Below are 23,221 nucleotides of genomic sequence, written 5' to 3' on the forward strand. Positions count from 1 at the left end.
CTTAAACATTGCTGGAACATTTTCCTAAGCTGGGGATACAAACAGATCCCTGCAGTTGTCCGTGTGTGCTGTGGTAGGAAAAGTCTGTGTGGAAGCATTGCCTGCCAGCCATCAAACCCTGCTCTGTTCTTGGCCCCCTGAAGAATTTCCTGTTTGGGGGGACCTCCTGCCCCTCTGGCTGCCCAGGTCAGCCCTCACCCTGCCCTTTGGGAAGGGAAGAATGGGCTGGAGTTGTGGGTCAGTGCCTGCCAAACACAGAGGGCAGAGGGGTGGGGAAGAGCTCTGACACACAGAATAGATCCAAGAACCCAGTTTGGAGAGGGAGTGGTATTGGAATGAGTTCTGGAAGCTGCCACAGGAGAGGGAGCTGCAGAATTGTTCTCCATGGCTGAGTGTTGCAGATGAAGGGGGTCAGTGGTGGGGCAGCTGGGAGGCAACAGGGATTTGGGGCCAGTTCTGCAAGGAAAAGCAAAACTCAGGCAGTGCTGGATCTCCTGGGTGCTGCCTTTGCTGCAATGGTTGCATTAAAGATTGAGCTGAAGGTAGTCTTGTTTAAGGCAAGCAAGGCTTGGGCTGCATTCTAGTTATGCCAGTCAGGATTTCTCTTCAGGAAAAGACTCATTACCCAGTGCCTGACCGCAGAAGATAATAACCTGCAATTCAGCTTTCCAGACTGGATTTCCCCTCTCTTTCCCCCAGTAATTATTTTTCAAAGTGCTGTGGTAGTAGGGTGTTACTTCACAGGTGGTTTAGTGGATTTCTCCTGCACTTTCCCTTCATTTCCCTGAGGAGAAAGTGAAGCAGGGAGTACCCATATCCCAGGGCTGATGGACTGAAATAAAGCCCAGCAGTGGGGTAGGGCTGCTGTTGGCCCCACAGAGCACTGCTGGACACTTGACACGATCATAAGGAACTGGTGTCCTAATCCCTGTGACAGTGTTGACCTTAATTCCGTTTGGTTATACAATTTGCAAGCCTTGCTAGAGTTTTTCAGTCCTGCTTAAAGTTATGGGCCATAAACATTTGCCACAGACTAGGATTTTCTTTAAGAAAATGAATTTTCTAGGGCTAATAGGTCTGTGGCAATATTTTACCAGCAAGGGAGACTTGATTGTGCAAAAGAAGCACTCATAAATTTTTCACTAGTGTTTTTTCCACAGCTGACTTTCTCTTTTCCCTCTTCCCTTCCAATTTTCCCACTGGATTTCTAGAGGAAGTATAGCTTTGTCTTATTGTGCCTCTTTATTCAGTGACATACAAGTGCTTTGGAAGAAATATTAAGGAAAACTTGTTGACTTTTTGTGGCTAAAGCCCAGCTTGCCTATTAATATTACTCTTGTATAATTATGCTTAGTCTCTTCTTTTTATCCTGCTTCCCTGAGGACATCTTGATGAGCACCAAATTAGCACTGATATTTTAGGCCTGCCTTTAATCCTGTTGCAGAGAAGGTTTATCGGAAACAGCGTAAGACGGGAACACTTGGTGTTGGAGAAGCCAGAACTGCCTACAGGTGCAATACTTCTCTCTTAAAAACACCTTATTGATCTATATTTGTAGTTAATCTTGATTTAAGTCCTCCCTTGGGGGCATATCCACCCCCAGATACGGAAGAAAAGAATTGAAACTAAAGTAAGGCAACTCTTTTCTTTTAAAGGTTTATTAAATCTTCAAATGGAAGAGGGAAAAATTGCTCTGAGACTGAAAAACTTGGGAGTGACGGCTGGTGTTCTCTGTTGTGAGGAGCAGATGGAACCTGATAAATGTGCCATGAATGTTCTTGGGATTTTCATTACATCTTGGCTTCCCAAAAGGGTCCCCGAGGCCTTTTAACGAGTTACAAAGTGCAGGATGATGATCCCAGCAGAACTGGCTGCTTGGTAAATGTCACGTGAAGGATTTGTAGGTCCCTTTATTGTTACACTGGGAATTCTGGGGTTTCACTTGGTCCACTCGGGCAGGTGTGGAATAGAAATACTAAGGTGACAATACCATTAACAGCCAGCTTGCTTGTACACTTCCAGGAGTGTCACATGCAGTGTCTTCATGGCTGAGTGCGGGGAAAGAGGTTCTTGAAGCAAGAAATTAAGTAGAAAAAACTGAAATCCATCATGCTGAAACAGTCTCCTGCCTCATTATTTTTGAATTTGAAGTAAAATGATAAATACTTCTGTCAGCTGAACTTGTTTTGCAATATTTCATCTCCTTCCCCTCACTTTTGTGTTCTGTCTCTTGATATTAAACCTGTGGGATTCAGGGGCTGGGAGTTGTCATGATTTGAATTACTGCACCTTGCTTGGCCAGCTGTGGATGGCATCAGTAACAAGCACTTACTGAACAAGCTCAGTTGAACTTACACAATCTAGTTCTAAAGCTGCATTTTTGACATTTTTGTTATTGCTGGGAAAGTTTTGGTTCTTTACTGACCTTTGTCCTTCTCTGTGTCAAGATGTCCATTGTTCAGCCTCAAGGTTGGGTGCTTAATTAGGAATGATGATATTGAAAGTGAATGAATCTCTCTTAAGGCTTAATTGCTTAGAAGTTGACATCTTTTTTTTATGTAATTTCAGTAACTTTCTTGTATTTACAAATGAGACAGGAGTGACAATTGTTACATAAGGAATTCTTACTTTCTTCAGTGCCTTGGTTTTCTTCCCACTGCTGAAGTGAAATGCTGCAGTAGCTGAGCTACTTCCATGGGCTTTTTTGGTTGATATTCTGAGCAACCAGAGATGACTTTAATTTTAAAACTTGCTATGCAAGCTGGCCTCATAATTGAATTGTGACTGTGCCTACAGACAGGAATTCAAGACTTAAGTGCATCCAACTTGGGAAATCATTCATGAGGTGAATCATTTTGCGCGACTACTCAGTCAGCACCCGCTCCTGCACTGAAGCTTTAGTTTAAATTAAACTCTTTTTATTTCTAGGTGGTTGTGAAATGGATAATTTGCTTCTGCTTGGCTCAAGCCTCGAGATGACAGGCACAGGCAGTAATGCCTTGATGTAACAAAACCTTCAATGTGTTCTAATCTTGAGAGCAGCGTGAGAGCCCTGCCGGGTGCTGCGTGCTGTGCACAAAGCTGGGTTTTGTCAGCCGTGCCTGGATTCCTCTGGGCTGCTGAACTAAGAGTGCAGCTATGCCATAACTGCTCCTGCCAGCACTTGCAGCAGCTCCTTTTCCCTCCCCCTTCCTCTCAACTTAAATTTCTTTGTTATCCTCTGGCAAGGAAGCAACAAGCAGCGGAGTGGTGTTTGTCCCTTAGCGAGAGGGGAGAAGTGAGGGCTGCTGGTGTCCTGCTCTCCTTGGCTCTGACCCCAGGGTCACATCAATTTATATCTTGGTGTATCTCCAGCCTCCTTTCACTTGTCCAGACCTGCTGCTCTCAGGTGCTTGGCTGCTCAGGAATTCCTGGCAGACTTTGTGAGCCTTCCTCAAGGATTCAGTTGCAAGGTGGTGTGCATCTGTTTCACAGAACAAGGTGAATAAAAGCTCATGGCTTTCTGATCACCCTGGGGCATTCAAATTCATCCTGTTCTAAGGCTTTCTCAGTGTGGTGGTAGAGCCATCAGATGGTGTGGAGAACGAAAATGCAGAAGAGAAAGCAGGAAAATATAGGTGTCTACCTCTTTATATATGTCTACTCTGAAGTTGCTCAGGGATTTTCTTGTGGAAAATTTGAGGAAAATACCAGGAAATCACTCTGAAGGGTTTGTAAGTAGAAAAATGTTGAAAATAGAAAAACTGCAAGAATCTCAGAGATGGAATAGCTGATGGACTGTGCTGTACAAAAACATTTGGCATAAAACATTTGGCAGCAGAGCAGCCAGATGTGAGCTACTGGTGCCATCTCTGAGGGTCCTGCTCAGATCTGGGAATCTGGAGACCACGATACTCATGATCAGCTTTCCAGAAGGAGTTTGGTAACAGTCCTAACCAGAGGCTTGTAAGTGACTGCAGTGTGAGGAAAGGCCTTCATATAGGCAAAGAACTGGTTAAAGATTGGTCAATCTTGTCCATTGTTTTGTGCTTTTTATGGTTTGGGAGTTACTGCTGCAAACCCTGGAGCCTGCATTCCTCTGTGCTTGTTGTGCATAAACATCTTGGGAAAGATGAATTCTCTCGGTAATGTAGGAGCTGAAGGGATGAAGGGTCTGTGGAAATCCAAATGCATCTAAATGCAAATCAGGTAGAGAACGTGAGGAGTAAGTGGAAAAGGGATCAATCTAGGAAACGTTTTTACCACAGACTTGACACATTTTCTTTCTGTTTTCATAATACATATAATCAATCTATAATAATATAATATTTTTATAGTATATAGACTTACAGTACACCCCAAGCACAAACACAGGTGAGACCCCACCTGCAGAGCTACCTCCAGCTCAGGGGTCCAGCACAGGGAGGATGTGGAGCTGCTAGAGCCAGTCCAGAGGAGGCACCAGGATGATGCTCTGAGTACTGGAGTTATTCAGCCTGGAGAAGAGAAGGCTCTGGGGAGACCTTAGAGCCCCTTGCAGGGCCTGAAAGGGCTCCAAGAGAGCTGGAGAGGGACTTGGGACAAGGAATAGGGTGACAGGGCATGGGGGAATGGATTTAAATGGAAAAAGCAGAAGTTTAAATTGGAGATTAGGAAGAAACTGTTCTCTGTGAGGGTGGTTCTCTGGCACAGGGTGCCCAGAGCAGCTGGGGCTGCCCCTGGATCCCTGGCAGTGCCCAAGGGCAGGCTGGACATTGGGGCTTGGAGCAGCCTGGGACAGTGGGAGGTGTCCCTGCCATGGCAGGGCTGGCACTGGAGGATCTCTAAAGTTCCTTCCAACCCAAACCATTCTGTGATTTAATCTGCACTTTGTACAGTCCTGGCCTGCCCTGCTTTGGGCAAAGAGGAAATGGAGCAGGAGACATTGAAAAAACAACCAGAATGAACAAAACTGTTCAGTAAGGAAATGACAATTCAGGTCAGATGTAATAGAAGTCTAAATCTGAAGTGGCAGAGGGAATGGTGAGCCTCCTCCACCCATCTCTTCCTATGCAGGAACAAAGAGTCACTACTTGAAATCTGCAGATGACATGTTGAAAACAGCAAAAAGAAGCAATTTTTTTTAACAGCAGAGCTAAACTATGATAGTCTGTGCCTCAGGATATAGTGGGTGCCTAAAGCCTGGGTGAGGAGTACATGGATCAGGAAATTGCAGGAGAATTTGCTGTGAAAGTCTCATGGGGAATCATCCTTACCTCCTATTTTCAATCCTTACACTGCCTGCTGTCAGACCAACATCCTGATTCCAGGTCTGCCTTGCCCTGTCAGTGAGTTTAGTTTGGAGCCTGCATGTGGAAGGACAGGGGGGTTAAGTGGCCGTGGGTGTTCCTTGTGCTGGAGGGTTGGGATTGGGATGGGTTCCTGTTTGCCTCACTGGCCATGGACAGGAGAGGTGGGAGTGCAGGAATCTGCTGCAGCTGGCTCTGCAGAGCCTGATGGCACCGCTGGAAACTGCAGCACAGTTGTGAGTTTATGATGAGTGCGTGGAGCTTAATTAGTCTGTATTGGGTGCTTTCCATCTACTGCTCTGGAGTGTTCAACAGGCCAACAAGAGGTAAATGGCATTGTATCTCTTTTTAAAGCAGAAGTTGTTCGTGGTGACATTCAGCATTTCAAAAGAAAGGGGTTTAAAAGATGAAGTTAAATTTTTCTTCACAAAACCACAAGGAAATATTATTGCCTTTAGTACAGGAATGAGTTCATAATACTGGGTCAAAAATTTTTGCAATGATTATCTTCTTTCCTGTACCCTTGTTTTTCACATACTTTTCTAAAGAAGGACTAAGTCTGGAGGAAAGGTGATACTAGGTGCTGAAAATGGATGAGGAGAAGTTGTTGGTAGGGAGGTGCTCCTCCTGTTCCCCTCCTGCTTCAACGGGCAGATATTATCCCCCTTTTTAGTGTCGTGTACACTTGGTTATTAGATGGAAACAGTGTTAAAACAGCAGTCACAGCCATTTGATAACCAGTGACTCCTAATGAGGGAAGGAGCCCTTCAGTTACCAGCGTATCTGCTGTGAAACTGCTGGATGGGTGTTAGTGCCTTGTACTTCCAGGAAATAATGTCTGTGTCAGGCCTGTGTGCTCAAGGGGGAGAGAGAAGGAGATTTTAAGGATTTCCCCCTGTAAATAGCAGAAGGATTATATGATGCTCATGTTTAGAGGAAGATTCTTGTGTGTGTGCACAAGTTCATGTGAGTAAAAGCTCTTCTGACCTTACAGAAATGAAGGTCGACACTTTTCCTCCAAAGGAGAAGAGATCTGTGACTTTGTCTTAAAAGCTGATGGATGGATTTATATTGTGCAATTGCACACTGTTGTGCTGAACTGGAATTTATTGTGAACTCAGTGGTGATTCAGGCACAAGAGGGTGGGAGTGTGGTGTTTGTCCTCTGACTTGTTGAACTTCTTTAAAACCTATGCAGAATCAAATTGAAAGCAAATTTGTGTTTAAAATGAACATACCACTGACTTGGGTCTTTTGATGAAAGGATTTTAGTGTCTGAACTGTCTCACTTGATTTGAGGTACCCACCCTGCCCTCCCCAAATCTTAATTGCAGACAAATGTTCAGCTTGAACACACACAGCACATGAAGTGGGTTGTGCTGTACCTTTCCACACTCACATGGTGGGCTCGACTGTAAAGGGATGAAAACTCCAGAGCTTTTGTCTCCTGAAACGTCTCATGAGAATGTAGCAGTGGCTTTTGCATGTTCTCTTGCAAAAGTGTTTTGGAATTTCTTGTGTTCACCGCTTGGGAAAAATAGTAACTCCAGTGCTGAAGAGCAGAGGTGTAAGGAGTCTGTGGAGCAAATCTGTGACCAAAAATATTTCCACAAGTTTGTCACAAGACTGGCTGTGGGACTGAGGATATATCCTTCAGAAAAATCCTTACAACTCACTGCCCAGCAGCAGCCAGGCCGAGGCGTTGGAATGGGTCCCTGCACGTGGCTGGCCTTGCTGTGGTGGGGTGATGTGTGAGGTGATCTGTGTCCTGTGTGTGACTGAACACAACACCAAACCATGCCCCTGCTGTGTCACTGTTGTCACACTTGCTCTCTCCCCAAACTCGTGGAGTTCAGGCATAATCAAACAGCTTGGGAAAGAGGTCACTGGAGTGAAAGTTGCCAGCCCGTTTTGTTAAGTGGTTTGTGCTAGATTGTTTGTTTGGAAAGGAGAAGAGCAAAAGTTAAATGAGTGAGCTTACATGGCAGATCTTAAAGGGCCTCCTTGAATCATTGTCTCAGTTGACAGTGTAATCTTTGTCTAAACAAAATTGTTCTACATGGGAAGTAGAACAACTTAAGCAGGATTGATGGAGAATGGAAACCACTGCTATGCTGAGTGCTCTGCAGTCCAAATAAACCTTGTCCAGCCTGTGGCTTGCCAGCTACTACTAATCTTAGGTTACTGCTAAGCAGAATGCAAATAAGAGCTGAAATGTAAGCGTAGGGATGGCCTGTGTGGATTTTCAGTTCTCCTGGGAGGGCTCCTTGGGAGGCACAAGTCAGGAGGGCAGAGACCTGCTCCTGTGTCTCAGCAGCTCCACAGGCATCAGTCCTGGCAGCTGTGGCCGGGGCAGTCGGGGGAGTCTTTCCCTCTGGACTGTCACTGCCCTTCAGCTGAGCTGCAGGAAACCCTCCTGTGTGACCCAGCCCTTGGCCTGGGCAGCGAGCTGGGCCCAGCAGCTGTGCCTGGCCCCGAGCTTGGCACTGTGGGGATCAGGAGCCCAGGGAGTTTTCCCTGATTTTCTCCGAACTGAAGCTGCCTTGTGTGCTCTGCTCATCTCCTAAATTACAGCAGTCCCCTCTTTGAAGAGGCTGGATAAATAAACCCACACCTGTTTGAATTTGGTACAGGGGCAGCACGTTACCTATAAACTGCTGTTCACAAACTTAGCAGCTCTGTTGTAAATTCTAAATTAGATCTACTAGAGCTTCTTTTAATGATATTTAATAAAGGGAGTGAAAGAGTGATAGTGAAAACTAAACCATAGTTAAGGTTCTTCAAACTTAATTAGGGCTAAAAAGTGAAATAAAATTCCAGTTCTCCCTGGTACGTGGCAGGGAAGCTACCCCCAGCTGCATGTGGTGGGCAGGACATAGTCCTGTTTGTTTTGTCCTCTTGTGCTGACTCAGCCCTGGCTGGCAGGGCTGAGCACGTCACAGTTTTCTCCTCAGGAATTTGGGGAATTTCAAGCTAATGTTGCAAATGCCTCGCTCGTGATTTCTAAAATAGTCTCAATTCACAGCTTGGCTGAGTCCTCCCAGGCTGGGGCTGTGCTGGGTGAGGGAATAATGAGCGTGGTCACCTCGTGTGCTGCAGACATGCAAAAACTCCCTGTATCCAGTGCTGTGGGTCACTGTAACAAGTGGCAGGGTAAGCCATGACTGGGCTTCGAGTGACCTCTGCTATGTATCACTGCTAATTATTAACGTAATGGACTCAGCCAGCAGCAAACCTGGAGCGTGGCTGTTATGATTTATCTCAGATGTTCCAGAGGAAAGGATAGAACCACATGTTTTTTTTCCCCCTTTGTAATAAAATCTTTTGTTACTTTAACTCAACAAATAGCAGGAACACCTAGTGTTTACACCAATGCCCCACCCCACAGTGGAGAGGTGTTTCAGTGACCCTTCACTACAGAGTTGGGGATCTCCTGCAGCAAGAGGCAGGAGTGAAATGCTGCTTTGTTAAAAGGGTGTGTGGCAGCTCGAGCTGACAGTTCTCAGCCAGGCAGAGGAAATGCAGGAGACGCTGGCTGTGTCTGTCGTGTATCAGGCTGCGTGGGAAATGCCAGGTGAACACCCAGAGCTGCCAACTGCTGATTGATTTAAAGCAGCTCTGTTGGATTTGCCTTTGAAGCTGGGCTGCAGGAAGAGGGTTGATGTAATTCTCCATGGACTGATGTCTGAGCGGTACTGGGGGCTTTCAGTGTTCTGAGACAAAAGTGTCTGAGCACTGATGAAGCAAAGCTGATAAATATTCTAAGACTTTAAACCACTGGATACCCACAAGGAGTGGACTGCACCTGAATTTAATCTTTCCTCTGGTATAAATTAATGTTACACCTTTTGGGACAAAGAATGAGAATTTCTGCAAGTTCATTGCTTGGCAGTTTGAAAGAAATAAGAGTTGGATGTAAAACCTGACCAACATATGAATGAGCTGATGATGACAAGGCAAGAAGACAAAAACAAATGCAGTTTGAAGGTGCACCACGAGAGGTGGCTTCCCCTGAAGTGTCCTTGAGAATTTCTGACTTCCAGAGGTTCCTTTCAGCTTTTGGAAGGATAGTGCAATGATCCTACTCACCTTTCTTGGAGATACCTGTGATGTTTCCATCCTGTAGTCACCTGAAACCTCCTGAGTGGGTAACCTGACAGTGATACTGTCCAGCTCCCGTAGCACTGCTGGATGTGTCACGTCAGACACTTCGGGCATGTGTAGGTTCAGCTTCTTTAAAACTTTAAACAGTTTTAACTTGGTGAAATTTAGGTGTTAAAACTTGAAATGTCAACTTTGGATCGTTAGCAAATGTCCTGCTTCCTGCCAAGTTCCCTGGAGCGTTTGATGGGTCACAGTGGGCACAATGCTGATTTATTCCTGCAAACTGCCCTGGCTGTGGGAGGCTGCAGAGCAGCGCTGAGAGCAGTGAGCTGCACATGGAGATGATTGCACAGCTGCAGATGGAGGTGAAATGTAGGATAGCCAGCAATCTCGTGGTGCCCACAAGTGTGGCGGGGCACATTTGGCCTGGTAGGTGCCCAGCAAGCAAACTTGTGCCTGTCACTCTTCCTGCTGGCTCTGGGTAGAGGTGTTTGTTGCAAGTCACTTTGCAGTGCTAAGTGTTTGATGATAGTTTAGGGAGTAACCAGGCAACATTTGAAAGACAAACACAAATTAAAAAGGCATGCATCATCTCTGTAAGCAGATCTCTTCCCATGCTTATCAGCCCAGCGGGAAAATAGGAAAAAGAAAATAATTGGAAGCTTGGAATCGAAGAGTGGCAGGTTGTGGGACCACCTGCGTGCTTTTCTTGCCGTGAAGCGTTCATGGCCTGGTCCTGTGAGTGCTCTGGCAGCAGCAAAATCTGTGCTGCTGGGAAGGTCCCTCTCCCCCAGGCACTGACCCGTTTTCACAGAACTTGTCAGGAATGCAATTTTTAAATGACCTTGGGTAGATTGATATCTGAGCCTGTTCACTTACAGCAGAGGGCACACATACAACAGATCCTTGGAGCCTGCATCCACAACAAACAAGGCCATCCACCAGGGAGCTTTTCCTGGGCTGTGGTCTGTGGCACCTGGGGATGAAATACCACCTACAAATAAACAAGCACCCTCCGTTCCCCTCCGTGGGGTCTCTTTTTGGAAAGCCAGTGATGTCTCCTGTTTGAGAATATCAAAGAATTTGCCTCCTCCACCCCCCCAAAAAAGCTGGGATTTTTTTTGATGTCTGTTGCAGAAATGGGGCTGGCATTTGATCACTGCTCTGGAGAGGGAAAAGGAAAGGCTATGCCAGAATGAATGATCCACAAGAGTTTTGTGCTTGGGTTTGGGGGAGGACAACCCTTGCTGTACCTGCAAATAAGAGCCATTTTCCTCTCCATGGTTTTCTGCTGGCTGGATGTGTGGTAGCCCTTTGCTTTCTCCCCAGCCTGAGTTGGGAAAGCAGGTTAAAACTCACATCCATTTTCACTGCTTTGCTGGATTGAACCTTTTTCACCTTGGCACACTTATTTCATGTTCTTACCTTAAATAAGGGGATTGAGAGACAGGGTCTGTATGGAAGTTCCTGTTTGATAAGAATTGTAATCAGAGAGAGGTTAAAGCTGAAAGCAGGCAAGGCACACGTGGAATTGTTTTCATAGATTTATCAATGAGTGCTAATTCAAAAAATGCCTTTCTGGTTGGGCAGGTCACTCAGGGACAGCTCCAAATGGCTCCTTCCATTCATTCCCAGTCAAATCGTGAGAGAGATCTGGACATTTGCAATACTCAAAATATCAATATAGTAAAGGGTAATTGGAGCAAAGCCAGTTGTAGAGGCTGGGTATCTGTGTGCTTGTAAACTCTGCTCTGTGAGAAAGCTCCTGTGCTTGAAACGTTGCTGTCTTTGAGTTTCAGTGGGAAACTTGAAGATAGATTTTTGCTTTTCTGTTTGATTGTCTTATATCAGTTTATAAATGACTACAGTGTGACCAGAGCAGAACAAAGTTATGCCTTTAAGAAAAGCTGCTTTTAAAATACTGTAATTCTTTTCTAGACAGAGTCTATAGGTTGGAACTACAACTTTTCAGAACGTGCTGCCTGAACCAATTACCCAACAAATGTTTAATGTACATCTGGAGCCTTCCCCTGGAGTTAACAGGGGTTTGTTAGGGCTAGGCTGTTTTGGGAGGATATAGCTTGGTGAATGAAGGGCTGTAGCCTCAAATGATTTTGTATTCTGACAGCCAAAACTTCCTGAATTTTATTATAACATCAGAATCTATTCTGACTGGATTTTTAAAAGCCCTTCTGCTGCTGAGCACCAGGTTTGTTTGAGCAGCTGCCAGCTGCTGTCCCCAGAGCTAATTCCTCTGGGGAGGGGAGAGCAGAGTAGGTAAAAATGACTTTTAGAGCTGTAATTCTTCCTGTGTTGTGTTCTGGTAATTCTCCTTGGCCTCTCTTCCAAGGGTTTGTCCCTGTAGTACGAGGGGTTTTGTGGGGCTGCTGCTGCTCCTCACCTGGGGCTCAGATCCTGCCCGTGGGTGGAGGTGAGAGGAGCAGGAGTGAAAGACATTCACTGGGAAGAGTCTGCAGCTCACCTGGGCTGGGCAATGTGCTTTTCACAGTGGCTTTAGGGTGACCAGAGCCTCAGAAGCTGGCACAAGAGGTGGTTCTCATTTTCCATATGCTAATTCCAGGGTTTGTCTGGCTCTGTTACAAACTCCACCAGGGAGCTGATCTGGTTGAAAACTAAATTTTGCTGTTCCATCAGCTACTGTGCATGTGCCCAGTCAGCTGCTGGTTCCAAGGGGGTCATGGGATGGGACACTGGGCAGAGGAAAGGAGACATCAACAGCTGCTCAAGTTGAATTACAGCAGGGGGGGAGCTCCAGCCTAAAGCTGGAAGTTTTTGGAGTATCAGGTTGTATTGCCTTCGTGCTTCCAGATTCTTCCATTCAAAAGGATATCCTAGTCTACAGAAAGTGTTACTTCATCAGCAGAAAATAATTTTTTTTTTATTCTTAGACTCTGCATGACTTTAACTCTGATTTTCAAATTAGGGATATTGGATAAAATCTTTTCTGTGCAACTTGAATGTTGTGGTCTTCAGTGTAGCTTGAAGACCTTGGATGATATTTAAATCCAAGCTGCATAAGTGGTAGATTCCAATGGGACTTGCCTGTTTTGGTTTGTGATTAAAACCAAAGGGTTGTCTTGTGATGTTACTTAAATTAAGAGCTTGGTGTTATTTCATTGCCTCTTAAATGTCCTCATCCTCGTGCTAATATTCACCTGATTGAGCTGAACTGACTTACTGAGCATCTTTGATGAGTGAGCTGAGTTGCTTTAACCCCTGATCAGCCAAGCCCTGGAGTCTGCTCAGAGGAGTTCAGAGCTTCTGCCTCACCCCAGAGAACAAATCTGGCAAGAGCCACACATGGGCTCAGCCCTTCCAGGCAGGCTGAGTGGAATGTAGGTACAGTCCTGAGGAGGGGAACCACCTGCTCGGAAATCAAGGCTGCAGACACATCGTGTTTTCTGGGGGAGGAGAAGAGCTGAAGAAACCAGCCACAAATAACCCTTCCACGTTAGTCATTTTGTCAGAGGCTTTTTCAGAGTGAGTCTGGGGAGATCAGCTCTTCCTTGGGCCAGAAGGTACCTGGCATTTGACACTGTGTGAAGCATCACCCCGAGCTTTCATGTGTAGGTTTGGGTACTGTCAGGTCAGTGCTGGGTGCTGGAACTGGCCATCAGCATAAGGGAAGGATCACAAGGCAAAACCTGAAGCTTGCTGTTGTCTTACTTCCACTTTCACGGTCTGTGAGGTTCAGAGTCCAGATGGACACAGAGAAATGGATTTGGAGTTGATCTGCACTTGAGTGCAGATAATTTACTTTGTAGGGTCTGTGTCCATTCAGGCTCCTGGACAGAGAAAATTAAAAAGCTTGGCTGCACTTGCTGGAGCTTCTGGCAATGACAAATAAATACAACTTTCTGGACTTGTAGATTGTCTCTAGGACTAATTGGGTGAGAAAATTCATTTATGCAGTGTGCCTTGTGTGTTGTTGCACAGTAGCATTGCGTGGTAAATGCACAGGTAACAAATGTCATGATCCAAAGCATTGACAAACACACGCTGCCTTTAAATAAATTAAACTTCAAGGCAAGTGCTAGCTGTGTTAAGTTTTTTTGAAGTTCCAAACTGAAGAGCTCTAGTTTAGAGGAGACTGTGTTTTTTGAGGTAATGGCCTAGCTACAGTGACAAAATTAGAGTGAAGTGATTCCCGGGAAGTAAGAAGGGAAAAATCAACTTGTCACTTTAAAAAAACGCCTCAGTAAATACTAAAGCTAAGAAATACTGACTTTCAACTCTACGCATGGTACCGACTTGGCTTTCATTCCGCTGTTTCTTCTGAAAGAACAGATGATTTGTCCTGTCCTGCGTCACCTTGAGTTTTTGCTGGCGTACGGAGCTCAGTGCACGAGTCACTGCTGGCTGCCCCTAAGCAGGTCAGGGTCACAGAGCTGCACTGCTCTGTCTGTGCAGGACACCCAGCTGCGGCTGCAGCCCTGCCCTGCAGCTGCTCCTGGCACCAAAAACTTATTTTTGGTAGGTCTTGCAAGACCAGCTCCCAGATAGCAAACCCAGAAGAACATAAACAAGTGTTTTCTTAATGTTTCTCTTGTCATACTCCCACTGCTTTTGCCCACTCTCACCTTTCATTTCTTGCAGTCCCAGGCTTCTCCTTTCTTTTTTTTGGTGTGTCTGTGCAGGAGTTGCTACACCTCATGCAGCTGTAGGGAATGATCCGGGAGCATCCCTGCAGGATTGTCAGGAGGGTCACCAACTCTTGGAATTTTTCTTTCCCACTTTTTAATAATCTAAACTAATATTTCAGTTTTCCTGCACTCATTCTGCTGTTTGTTACCCTTCAGGAGGGATTTTTGGAGCTCACATCTGCTTGCAAGACACAGTCACAGGCTGCAGGATTCATGTTCTGCCCCTGGTAAAGCGCAGCCCAGTGCAGCTGCTCTGCACAGCACGCCAGGGGATCACTCCTAGTTCTTAGTATTTTTGAACAACGGGTTCAAAGTACAACTGACTGCATGTTTTTAACATTTCTCAGCCAGAAAGCACCTCCATTTTTTGTCATAGTTGGTGTTAATGCAGTCTAAAACTTGCCAGGGGTGGCATCTGTGCCTCAGCCTGTGGTGGCAGCGTGCACGAGGAACATCTGCCTGCTCTGAGAGACTTGAACTGAAGTGTTTTACTTGCTGCAGGTATATTTGGATGTTTTGATGATATAATTTTTAATATGGTGCTGAAATATATTCTGTGGAGCTCTTGCCATGATGAAATAGCCCTTGCAGGCTGTGTCTGACCTTCAGGAGTTCTTCTCAAAGATCGTGAGCACAGCTCTGCGTGGCACAGAAGTGCTGAGCCACAATGCTGCAGCATTTGGGTTTCCCTGGATGTCCTTTGGACAAGGCTTGCATGAATAAGCTGAATTGTGGGAGCTCTTCAGGCCTGTGTGTTCATTTAAAAAAGGAAACAAAAAGCTGTGGAGGAAAGCACTTGTTTGCAGGAGATGGCAGTGCTCTTTCCAAGTGTGTGGTTGTCAGGGTTGTGTGCTTGAAACTGTTTTCTCCTCACATAAGGTTTTAAATTCTTTATGCGAACAGAATAAGAAGTGTAAGTCCACTTTAGCTGAAAACATATTTAAAAACCTTACTGTGGATGATTAATAAATTGAACCAGAATTTTGACTTCATTATCTGAAATGGCAAAACTTTTAGGAACTTCTAAGCTGTTGTTTGAGGGGTGTGTGCATGTGAACTGGGGATATTATTAAAGGGATATTATTAAAATTACTTCAGAGTGTCCTTAGAATTCTTAAACTGAAAAAATGAATATTAAAAATATTAAATTAAAAGAAACCGTATTGCAAATCACAGAACAGTGTAAACAAACCCCTGTAACCATGTTTGTTCTTGTTTTGCAGACCGTGAGGACCAATCAATTCTCTGCACGTGAGTGACTGCTTTTCATTTGGGCACTTTTGGGGATCTGTATTGTGAGAGGGGGCTTTGGTACAACTGTGGGAGTCAAATCTTGGTCTTTAATCTTGACAGGCAGCGGGAAAAGATGTAGCATGAAGTGATATTTAATATGGGGATATGGTCTTTTAATACTGTAATTCACATTACTGCATTTTCTGGGCATGTGCTGCTTAAGAAATCTAATTTAAAAATGGCAGCGAAGAGTTGTGCATCTGATCCAAAAGCTTTAAGAAGTTCCCATCTTGGCAGTGCTGTGCTGTAACTGCTCAGTGGGAAATGCCTGGGGGAGACAAGAGCCAAAAGTGGCTCTGGAGACCCTGAGCAGCAGCTCAGCTTTGGGTGTGCCTCAAGGGGGGATCTCTGAGGAAGGTGACATGAAGGTTCCCTTTTACCTGAACTCCCTTTTCCCCGCAAGAGCAAACTTCTTCTTAGCTGAGTTTTCCTGGGATCTGGAACTGCAGTGCTTGGGAAGCCAGAACACAAGCCGGATTTCAGCTTGTGAGCCTCCTGAGCTGCTCTGTGCTTGGACTGCATTTGGAAGGGGTGATCCAGCTTCCTTCCCTCTCCCCCACGGACTGTGTGTTCCTGCAGCTTCCTGTGCTGGCGCTGGGAGTTGCAGCCGGTGGGATAAGGATTCCCTGCGTGCTCAGGGAGCGAGGCTGGCTCAAACCCAGCCCTGCACAGAATGGTGCTTTTCACGTTCAGTCCCCTGGGCCAGCCCTCCGTGTGCCAGCCTGAAGGTGCGAGGTGCAGGAGGGAAACTGTCCCTGCTGGGAGCAGCCTGGGGCTCAGGATGGTTCATCTGTGTTGGGAACCACACCTTGGCTCTGTCCTGGAGCTGCCTGCAGGGACCAGGCCTGGGTGGAACACAGCGTGCTCAGGTATCTGAGGGAGAGGGGCAGGTACAGTGCTTGGGTGCCACTGTGTTGGGAGGATCCTGCTGCCTGGAATAGCTCAGTGGGGAGACCAACTGCTGGAAGGAGTCCTGGGTTTAGTGTCCTTCTTGACATGAAGGGATTCAGTTCTCCATCTTCTGCTTCCTGCAGAAGCGTCTTAACTCTCAGAGTCTCTACAGGACTAAGGGTGGATCCTTTCAAGCCATGCTTTTTCCAGCTATGGATACCATGAATACAAGGTTCTCAGGGCCTAAGGACACAGAAGCAAAGAGAGTTCTGTACTTAAGATAAAAGCTGATCCAGTTAATTCAGGCTTGGCTAGGTCTGTGGTTCCTGCTCCTAGCAGGACTTCTGTTTTCATGTGATCGCTATTTCATGTGCCATGCACAAAGCAGCCCTCAAAGCAGGGATGGGATCCCAGAGTGAGAAGAAACGCTTTGTTCTCGTGTGTTTGTGGATGCTTTGGCAGCGTGTGCTTGCCCCAGGTGAATGTTTTGAAGTAGCTTCATGTTTTGTGTCTGTGCATGAACTTCACTCTCCTTTGCATGGTCAGCTGAGCCGCAAGGTTGGAGTGGCAGTGCTGCAGGATTTGGTGAATGTCCAATCTGCTCATTTCCAAGTTGGAAAGCCTCTAAGCTCTCCTGCCTTCAACTTTGTCATCACCTCGCCTCTAAGGTTCCTGTGAGCTTTTGATCCTTCTGTACTGAGTGGACAAGTGATCCCTGTTTGGTATCTGGTACAGAGCATGGAATTCGTGCATCTTGGGCTGGGTTCTGGGTGGCTGGGCTTGGCTCTGCCTTGCATTGCTGCTTCTGGTGAAGAGGTAAATTGTGTGTCCCCCTTCATGCCCCTGGTTTTGCAGGTCCTAGACTAAGGGAGGAATAAATGAAATGCAAGGAGAGTGTCTTAACCACACTGGAAGGGGTTTCAGAAACTCCTGTGGCACTTCATAAGGCTCATCTTCTCATCCCAAACTTGCTGTCTCAGGACCTGGATTACCTGATTGACCCTGATGTTTACTAAGGCTGGCAGCCCTCAGAATACTTTTTCATTTCTCCAGTAGGAGTGGTTCAGGGTAGCTAATGGGGAAAAAAACACCCTTTGAGTGGACAGTTGTGGTGTGCCTGTCATTTCCCTGTCTCTGACTGCCTGGACCGGAATTGTCTGCAGACAAAGCTCTCCCACTTCTTGCTGAAGGTCTGTCTGCTTTGCATCTTCACCTGTCTTCCCTTGCCTCTATTGATGAAGTTTCCTGGTTTTTTTACCTCTCATGGCCTTTAGAGGAGGAGCAGTCACTTCTCCAGTAATGGTATTTGAAGGACACCAGGGCTCTGCATCCAGCCCCCTTTTCCTCTTGGCAGACAGCAGTGCTGCTTTTGGGGCAATTCCTAAGTATGGGATCGGTGCTATGACAAGCCTTTGGGTTCTTGGTCTTCAGAGATTGTCTCTGTAGTTTTCCAGGTGCCTTCCTTTGGTTCTTAGTGAATGTCCAATCCATTTGTACTTACCTTGGAAAGCTTCAAACACTCTGGTCTCCAATTTTGTTGTTGCCTCGCCTGCAAGATGAACGTAAGCTTTTGATCTTCTGAACTCAATAGAGAACTGAATGCTGATTTGAATGTGGCACACATGGCATTTTTATCCTTGGCATGAGAGCGTGTAATTAAATCTGGGGTTGAGGCAGTTCCATTGTCTTCCCCCATGCAGATCTTTAGGAAACACCAGCTTGTTTCCTCAAAAAGGCCTGCACTCCTGCAATCATTATTCTAGTAAATAACAAGCTCTGTGAGGAAGGTGAGTGCAGGTCGATCTTCTTGAGGAGTCCACTTTGCTGAGAGTTCTCTTAATTTTTTTCTCTCTGCAAGCTGTGCTGAAGGATGAGCTGTGTTTCACTGAGATGCTGCAGGAACAGGCTTTTACCTCCATAGCTGCACAGATGGTTCTCCAAGCATGTCTCTCATAACATCTCATTGTTTTGAAGGCAGTGGGGTTACCTGGAGGTTTCCTGTCTCAGCTTCATCACCTGCTAATGTTCCATCAGGAGTTCTGCATAAACTGGTGTTTTTAAAGTCAGTAATATTTTCCCAAAGTCAAATGTACCAAGGAGGTAAAAAAAAGCCTCCACCAAACTGTGCTGCTGCATTCTCTGGCTGCAAAACACCTTGTCCTGACATGGAATCTGGTTCTTAGGAGGGGATTGCTGGGACTGGCAGCTGCTCTGGCTGTCCTGCGCTTCTCCAATCCAGACTTGATGACAGATGCCTTCCTGCTCTTGCTGTAGACAGGAGGTGTCTCTGAGCATGAAGTGCTGTGCTGTCTTGCTCTCTTTGTTACCTTCTTTTCTCTCCCCTTTCCACTCCCCACCTTTTAAGCACCCAAATTTAGACAATTGTGTTGTTGCAGGGACTGTCTCCAGGGCGTGACTGGGAGTTAGTGGTGTGTAATATGCACTGACTCCCTTGCTTCTGGTTTTTATCTTGGTTCATAGTGGCACCTCCCCTTCCCCATCTGTTTGTGTGAGTTAGGGAGTACTGAGCCCAGGAAGAAACTTGGAGAATAAACTTATTATGGATAGGCTTTTCTCAGAGTGAACCAAAAGTCCTTTTCCCATAGCTGGAGGCCTCTGCTGTTCCATGGCATCCCCCTGATTTCCTCAGGAGCAGTGATGGGATTTCTGATGTGCCCTTTGGCCTTTCACCAACTGAAAAACCCAAATATGGCCAGAGACAGGAACATTTACAGCTCCCAAATCCCTTGGACGATCCATGGGTGAGAGCCAGATTATTGCTTGGCTAAAGATGAGATGGGAGGAGCTGAACAAACAGTAATGGTGAGAATTTCTTCTTAGCTTTGAAGTTGGATGGTTTAATCTTGGGCTGCTAACCACTAACAGATGGTGAGAAAGGCTGCTGGAGCTCTCCTCTGCTTGGGAGTTTAGTTCATCCAGCTTTTCAACGAAAAGCAAACGAGCACCCCTCAAAACCAGCACTTTGCTGGGAAGCTGGGCTTAACCAACGTGCATCTCATCACTCCCCCTTGACTGGAGTGCAAATGAAAGTTTATTTTGGACTTTGCCTGTAAATTCTTAGTTTGCTGAAAAGAAAGGAAAATACGTGGAGTTCCAGAAACGTCATGTTCCTCCTAGCTTATAAGTAATAGATATATATATAACATAAGTTCTATATATATATATAAAAGCAGTAGCTTTCAGCCTGTGTTGACTCAGCATCCATCAGTGATTTGTACAGAGATGTGATGCCAACACTGCAACATTCCCAGATCTTCCCGCACATTTTCCCATTTCTGTGGGATGTGAAGTTGTGCTGAAGAGCTTTTCAGGGCGGGTTTTGGTTGGTTTTTTTTCTTGGAGAAGCTCCAGCTGCTATTTTGTGAAGTTTTGGTGTTTCTCTGCTTGCTGAGCATGCCAGGCTGATGACCAAGATGAAGAAATTTGTGTTGTGGTAATTAGGAATTTGGGAAATACTCAAGAAAGTCAACTCTGAAAATGTGCTGCACTGCACTTTCAGAGCCAGTGCGTTCTGAAGTGGAGACTCTTACCACAGCCTTCTGGTATTCCCCAAACTGGGCCTGGGCCTGATAAAGAGGTGTTTAGCAGATGCTTGCAGCCCTACAAGGATATCTAATCTGAACTGGCTTCCGTAGGAGTGATGGGGTGTGGAGAGAATAGAGGCTGCTTATTAAAGGCCAACACCAGCAAATACCAAACATTTTTGTATACAACCCCTGGCTGGAATCCAGCTGGTAACATTCCCTAGGCAAGTGGTGTGGAGATGATGTGAAGCATCAGGAGGCAAAGGAAGCAACTCTAAAGCAGCCACGTAAATAGTAAAGCCAATTAATGACTCTTTTCCAAACTATCAGTTATACCTCTTGCAGAAAATAAGCCAGGTGATTAAGACACCCTTTAATTACAGGTCTTGTCTGTAAATATCTGTTAATTTGTAACTGGCAGATGATCTGCTCAGTTGTGCCTGAGAATAAGTGTCTCCTCTGTTCTTTGCAACTGCTGTTGTGACAAGGACAAAAGGCCATTGTTGGGGCTCTTACATAGGCAGTTACTTTCTCCTCCAAACAATTTAAGTGCATATTTCCATATTTCCATGGTTTGGGGCCTTCTCTAAGTGGCTGCTTCCATGGAAGGAGGCCCTGCTGGCCAGGGGAGCTGTGAGCAGCAGGTTGGGTTCTGTGTGCTGGGAACTTGCCCAAGTGCCAAGGGAGTGGTGCCACTTCTTCACAGGAGGACCCTCTGCTGCCACATGAACTTCTCATCACAGAGCTTGTTCCTGATCAGGAAGGATAGAACCAGCCTGAAATTCCTGGGGCAGAGGAAAGGCTTGAGTGATCCAGGCATCCAAAATGCAAAATCCTGACTTGTTTGGGTTAGCTTTTCAGGAATTTAAATCACAGAGATGATCTCCAACTGCATCTGACCATCCTAACGCATTCCACATCTTCAGGAATATTGTTAGTCTGCAGACTGTGCCCAGGCAGCAAGACAAAGAGAAGCTGTCTTTGAACTGCAGAGCTTCCTTTGGACGTGGGGGTTTGTGTCCCTCTGCCCTGTGCTGCTCGGGCACTTTGTACCTTCTGGGAAGCCTCTGCTCATGGAGTTCATGGCTCTCTGGGGAAGTGGGCTGGAAGGGGGCCAGTCTGTGCAGTGGGCCTTCAGTAAACAACTTTAAACTCATCTGACTTCCCTAAAGTCCATAAAGCATTTCCCAGGTCAGGGAGAGGTGGTGGCCCTGCCACGCCGGGTGCTGTCACTGTCACAAGATGTGTGAATGCCTCAAAGCTGCTGGACAGCAAGGAAAGCAACTGTTCCCTCTGGGAATAGGTCCCTTGGGAGGGGCACTTGACCTGTTCCTGGAATAACACCTGCTGCTGGAAGTGGTGCTGTGGGGAGAGGCTCCCACCCCTGCTTGCTGCCTCTTTGCTTTGTCACCTGCGAGTTCTCTCCCTCTCTGTTCTGCCTGTTCTCCAGAGGAGAATCCATTCAGCAGTGGAAGTGCCTTTTGTGCAAGATTTGGGCTCGAGTTGCTCAGGGAAGGAGCTGCAGCTGGTTGAGTCAGTGCCTGGTTTTTGCTAACCAAATTGGAGCTGGGATAAATTTGCCTGGAGAGTTCTCGGCTTTGCTGAAAATGGCACTCCAGCTTTACATTCAAAACCATGTTAAACTTTAAAGTGCTCATGCTGGCTAAACTTTTCCTATTTTAAATGTGCATGAAGCTGCTTCAAAGCAGCAGCTTTGCTGCTCCAGGGAAGAGCACTTGGACATGGGATCCTGCATAAATTCACCAGTCAGTGTCTGACTTTGTTTGACCTGTCCCTGGAAGGTGGCTTCCAAGGGAGAGATCCCTCAGTTAAGTGATGGAATAACCTTGTAATTCCAACTATAGCTAAGGAGGGTTTGCTTCCTTGGGAGCACTGTTTGGCACAGCCCAAGGCTGGAGCTGAGTGTTTCCATTCAGCCCCATAAGGTTTGGATTCTACCAGTGGAGCTGAGCCTGAAATGAAGGAGGTGAAATAAAGAGCCTCATGCAGTTTTAGCAGAGCTGCCACTGACTGAGGTAAGGCTGGTTCTCAGCCCAGGGCTTTAGTTGTTTAGTTTATGGTAACAGATTGAGTTGTATTAAAACAAGGGGTTGAAAAAGTTGAGCTTTAGCTTCGTTCCGTAACTATTGTATGTGGTGTTACTCAGAGTTTACCTTTTTTGGGCAGGTTGATAGAGGTAGAAGATTTTAATTTATTTTTATAATCCCCGTGTTTGCACTCCTGGGAAAGAACCAAAGTATGCAGATGTCATTATTCCTATAAATGCAAAGGACTTTATCCTAAATCTTCGAATTCTTTCGTAGTATGTGGCAGCAGAGCTATTTGACACGATGCTGCAGGAAATATTTGGCATTCTTGTAAGCTCCAGGGAGAGCAGGACTGGGATGATAACATCCGTTAGTGTTGCTTTTGAATGAGGTCTTGCATAAAGACTCTCTAAAATACCCCTCTGTTAGACTTAGAGGGTTTTTAACACAAGGAATGTGTTTCAAGCTGCTGCTTTTCCTGTGCTTGTGCAGTTTTGCTGGTGTGCCTGCAGCTGACTCTTCCAATCCCGTGCTGCCCTTTTCCAAAGCTGCCCTCTGAGCTGTGTTTATTGTACCAGCTTCTCTGCACTGTGTGTGTTAGAGGAGATTTCCCTCTTTTAAAATGGAATAAACTTTCTTCTTGTGATTTGACAGAAATGTTTCTCTAGCTTTACAGGCACAGCTAATAGTGCATTCCCAAGCTCTGCTGACAATAAGAACAAATTGTATTGTTTTAAAATGTAAATGTATATTTTGCTGTGCTTCTTACTTCTCTTACCTGCTGGAATAGTTTTAGCGTTAGCATATTTTAATACACATCTAGAAACAGGCAAAGCTGCTTTTATTATTGCTCATGGTCACGAATTATGTTAATGTAAACACTGCAGTGAAAGGGAAATGAGAAATAAAGACTTGAGAAGCAAGAATTGGCACCTGATGGTTTGGGGATTTTTTCCTGCTTATCAGCATTCACATTTGTCATGTTTGTGGGGACTCTGGGCTGGGTGGAAATGGGATTTTTCATTAGGTCAGAGGGTGTTGTTCCACTTGTAGCGGTCCCAAAGTACACCCAGTTTCTGGGTTTCATACTGATGGTATCTTGGCAAAAAGGAAACCCAGTTATCCATTAGCCAATTCTCAGAGTAATCTCCTTTGCAACCAGCTTTTCAGGTAGGACCTTCCAGGTTTTTCCATGCACTGAGCAAAGCCAGCCCAGTCAACAAGTTTGCAGGGAACTCCCCTCTGTCTCTGGAAAGCTCGGAGTAATTGAATGCAGTGCTTTCTAATCTTTCATATTCTGTGGTATTTCCCAATGATTGTGAGGAGAAATGGACCAAAGTGGTTTTAGACAGACTGATGGAGCTGCCTCCAAGAAGCAGATGCCACCAGTAGAACAGGGGCCCTTGGTTA

The 23,221-nt window shown here is 45.8% G+C and overlaps 1 protein-coding gene across 4 annotated transcripts in view; it reads left to right on the top strand.

Moving 5' to 3' along the window:
• MYH10 (myosin heavy chain 10) overlaps positions 1–23,221 on the top strand; it is a 91,608-nt gene that overhangs the window by 17,678 nt on the left and 50,709 nt on the right. For all 4 annotated transcript variants that reach the window (XM_039562338.1, XM_039562339.1, XM_039562340.1 and 1 more), the window contains exon 4: positions 15,258–15,285. In XM_039562338.1, coding sequence (XP_039418272.1) covers positions 15,258–15,285 — 28 coding nt within the window. The remainder of the gene's footprint in view (positions 1–15,257; positions 15,286–23,221) is intronic.

The sequence above is a fragment of the Corvus cornix genome, chromosome 18 (genome assembly GCF_000738735.6).
Source record: "Corvus cornix cornix isolate S_Up_H32 chromosome 18, ASM73873v5, whole genome shotgun sequence".
Taxonomy (NCBI): domain Eukaryota; kingdom Metazoa; phylum Chordata; class Aves; order Passeriformes; family Corvidae; genus Corvus; species Corvus cornix.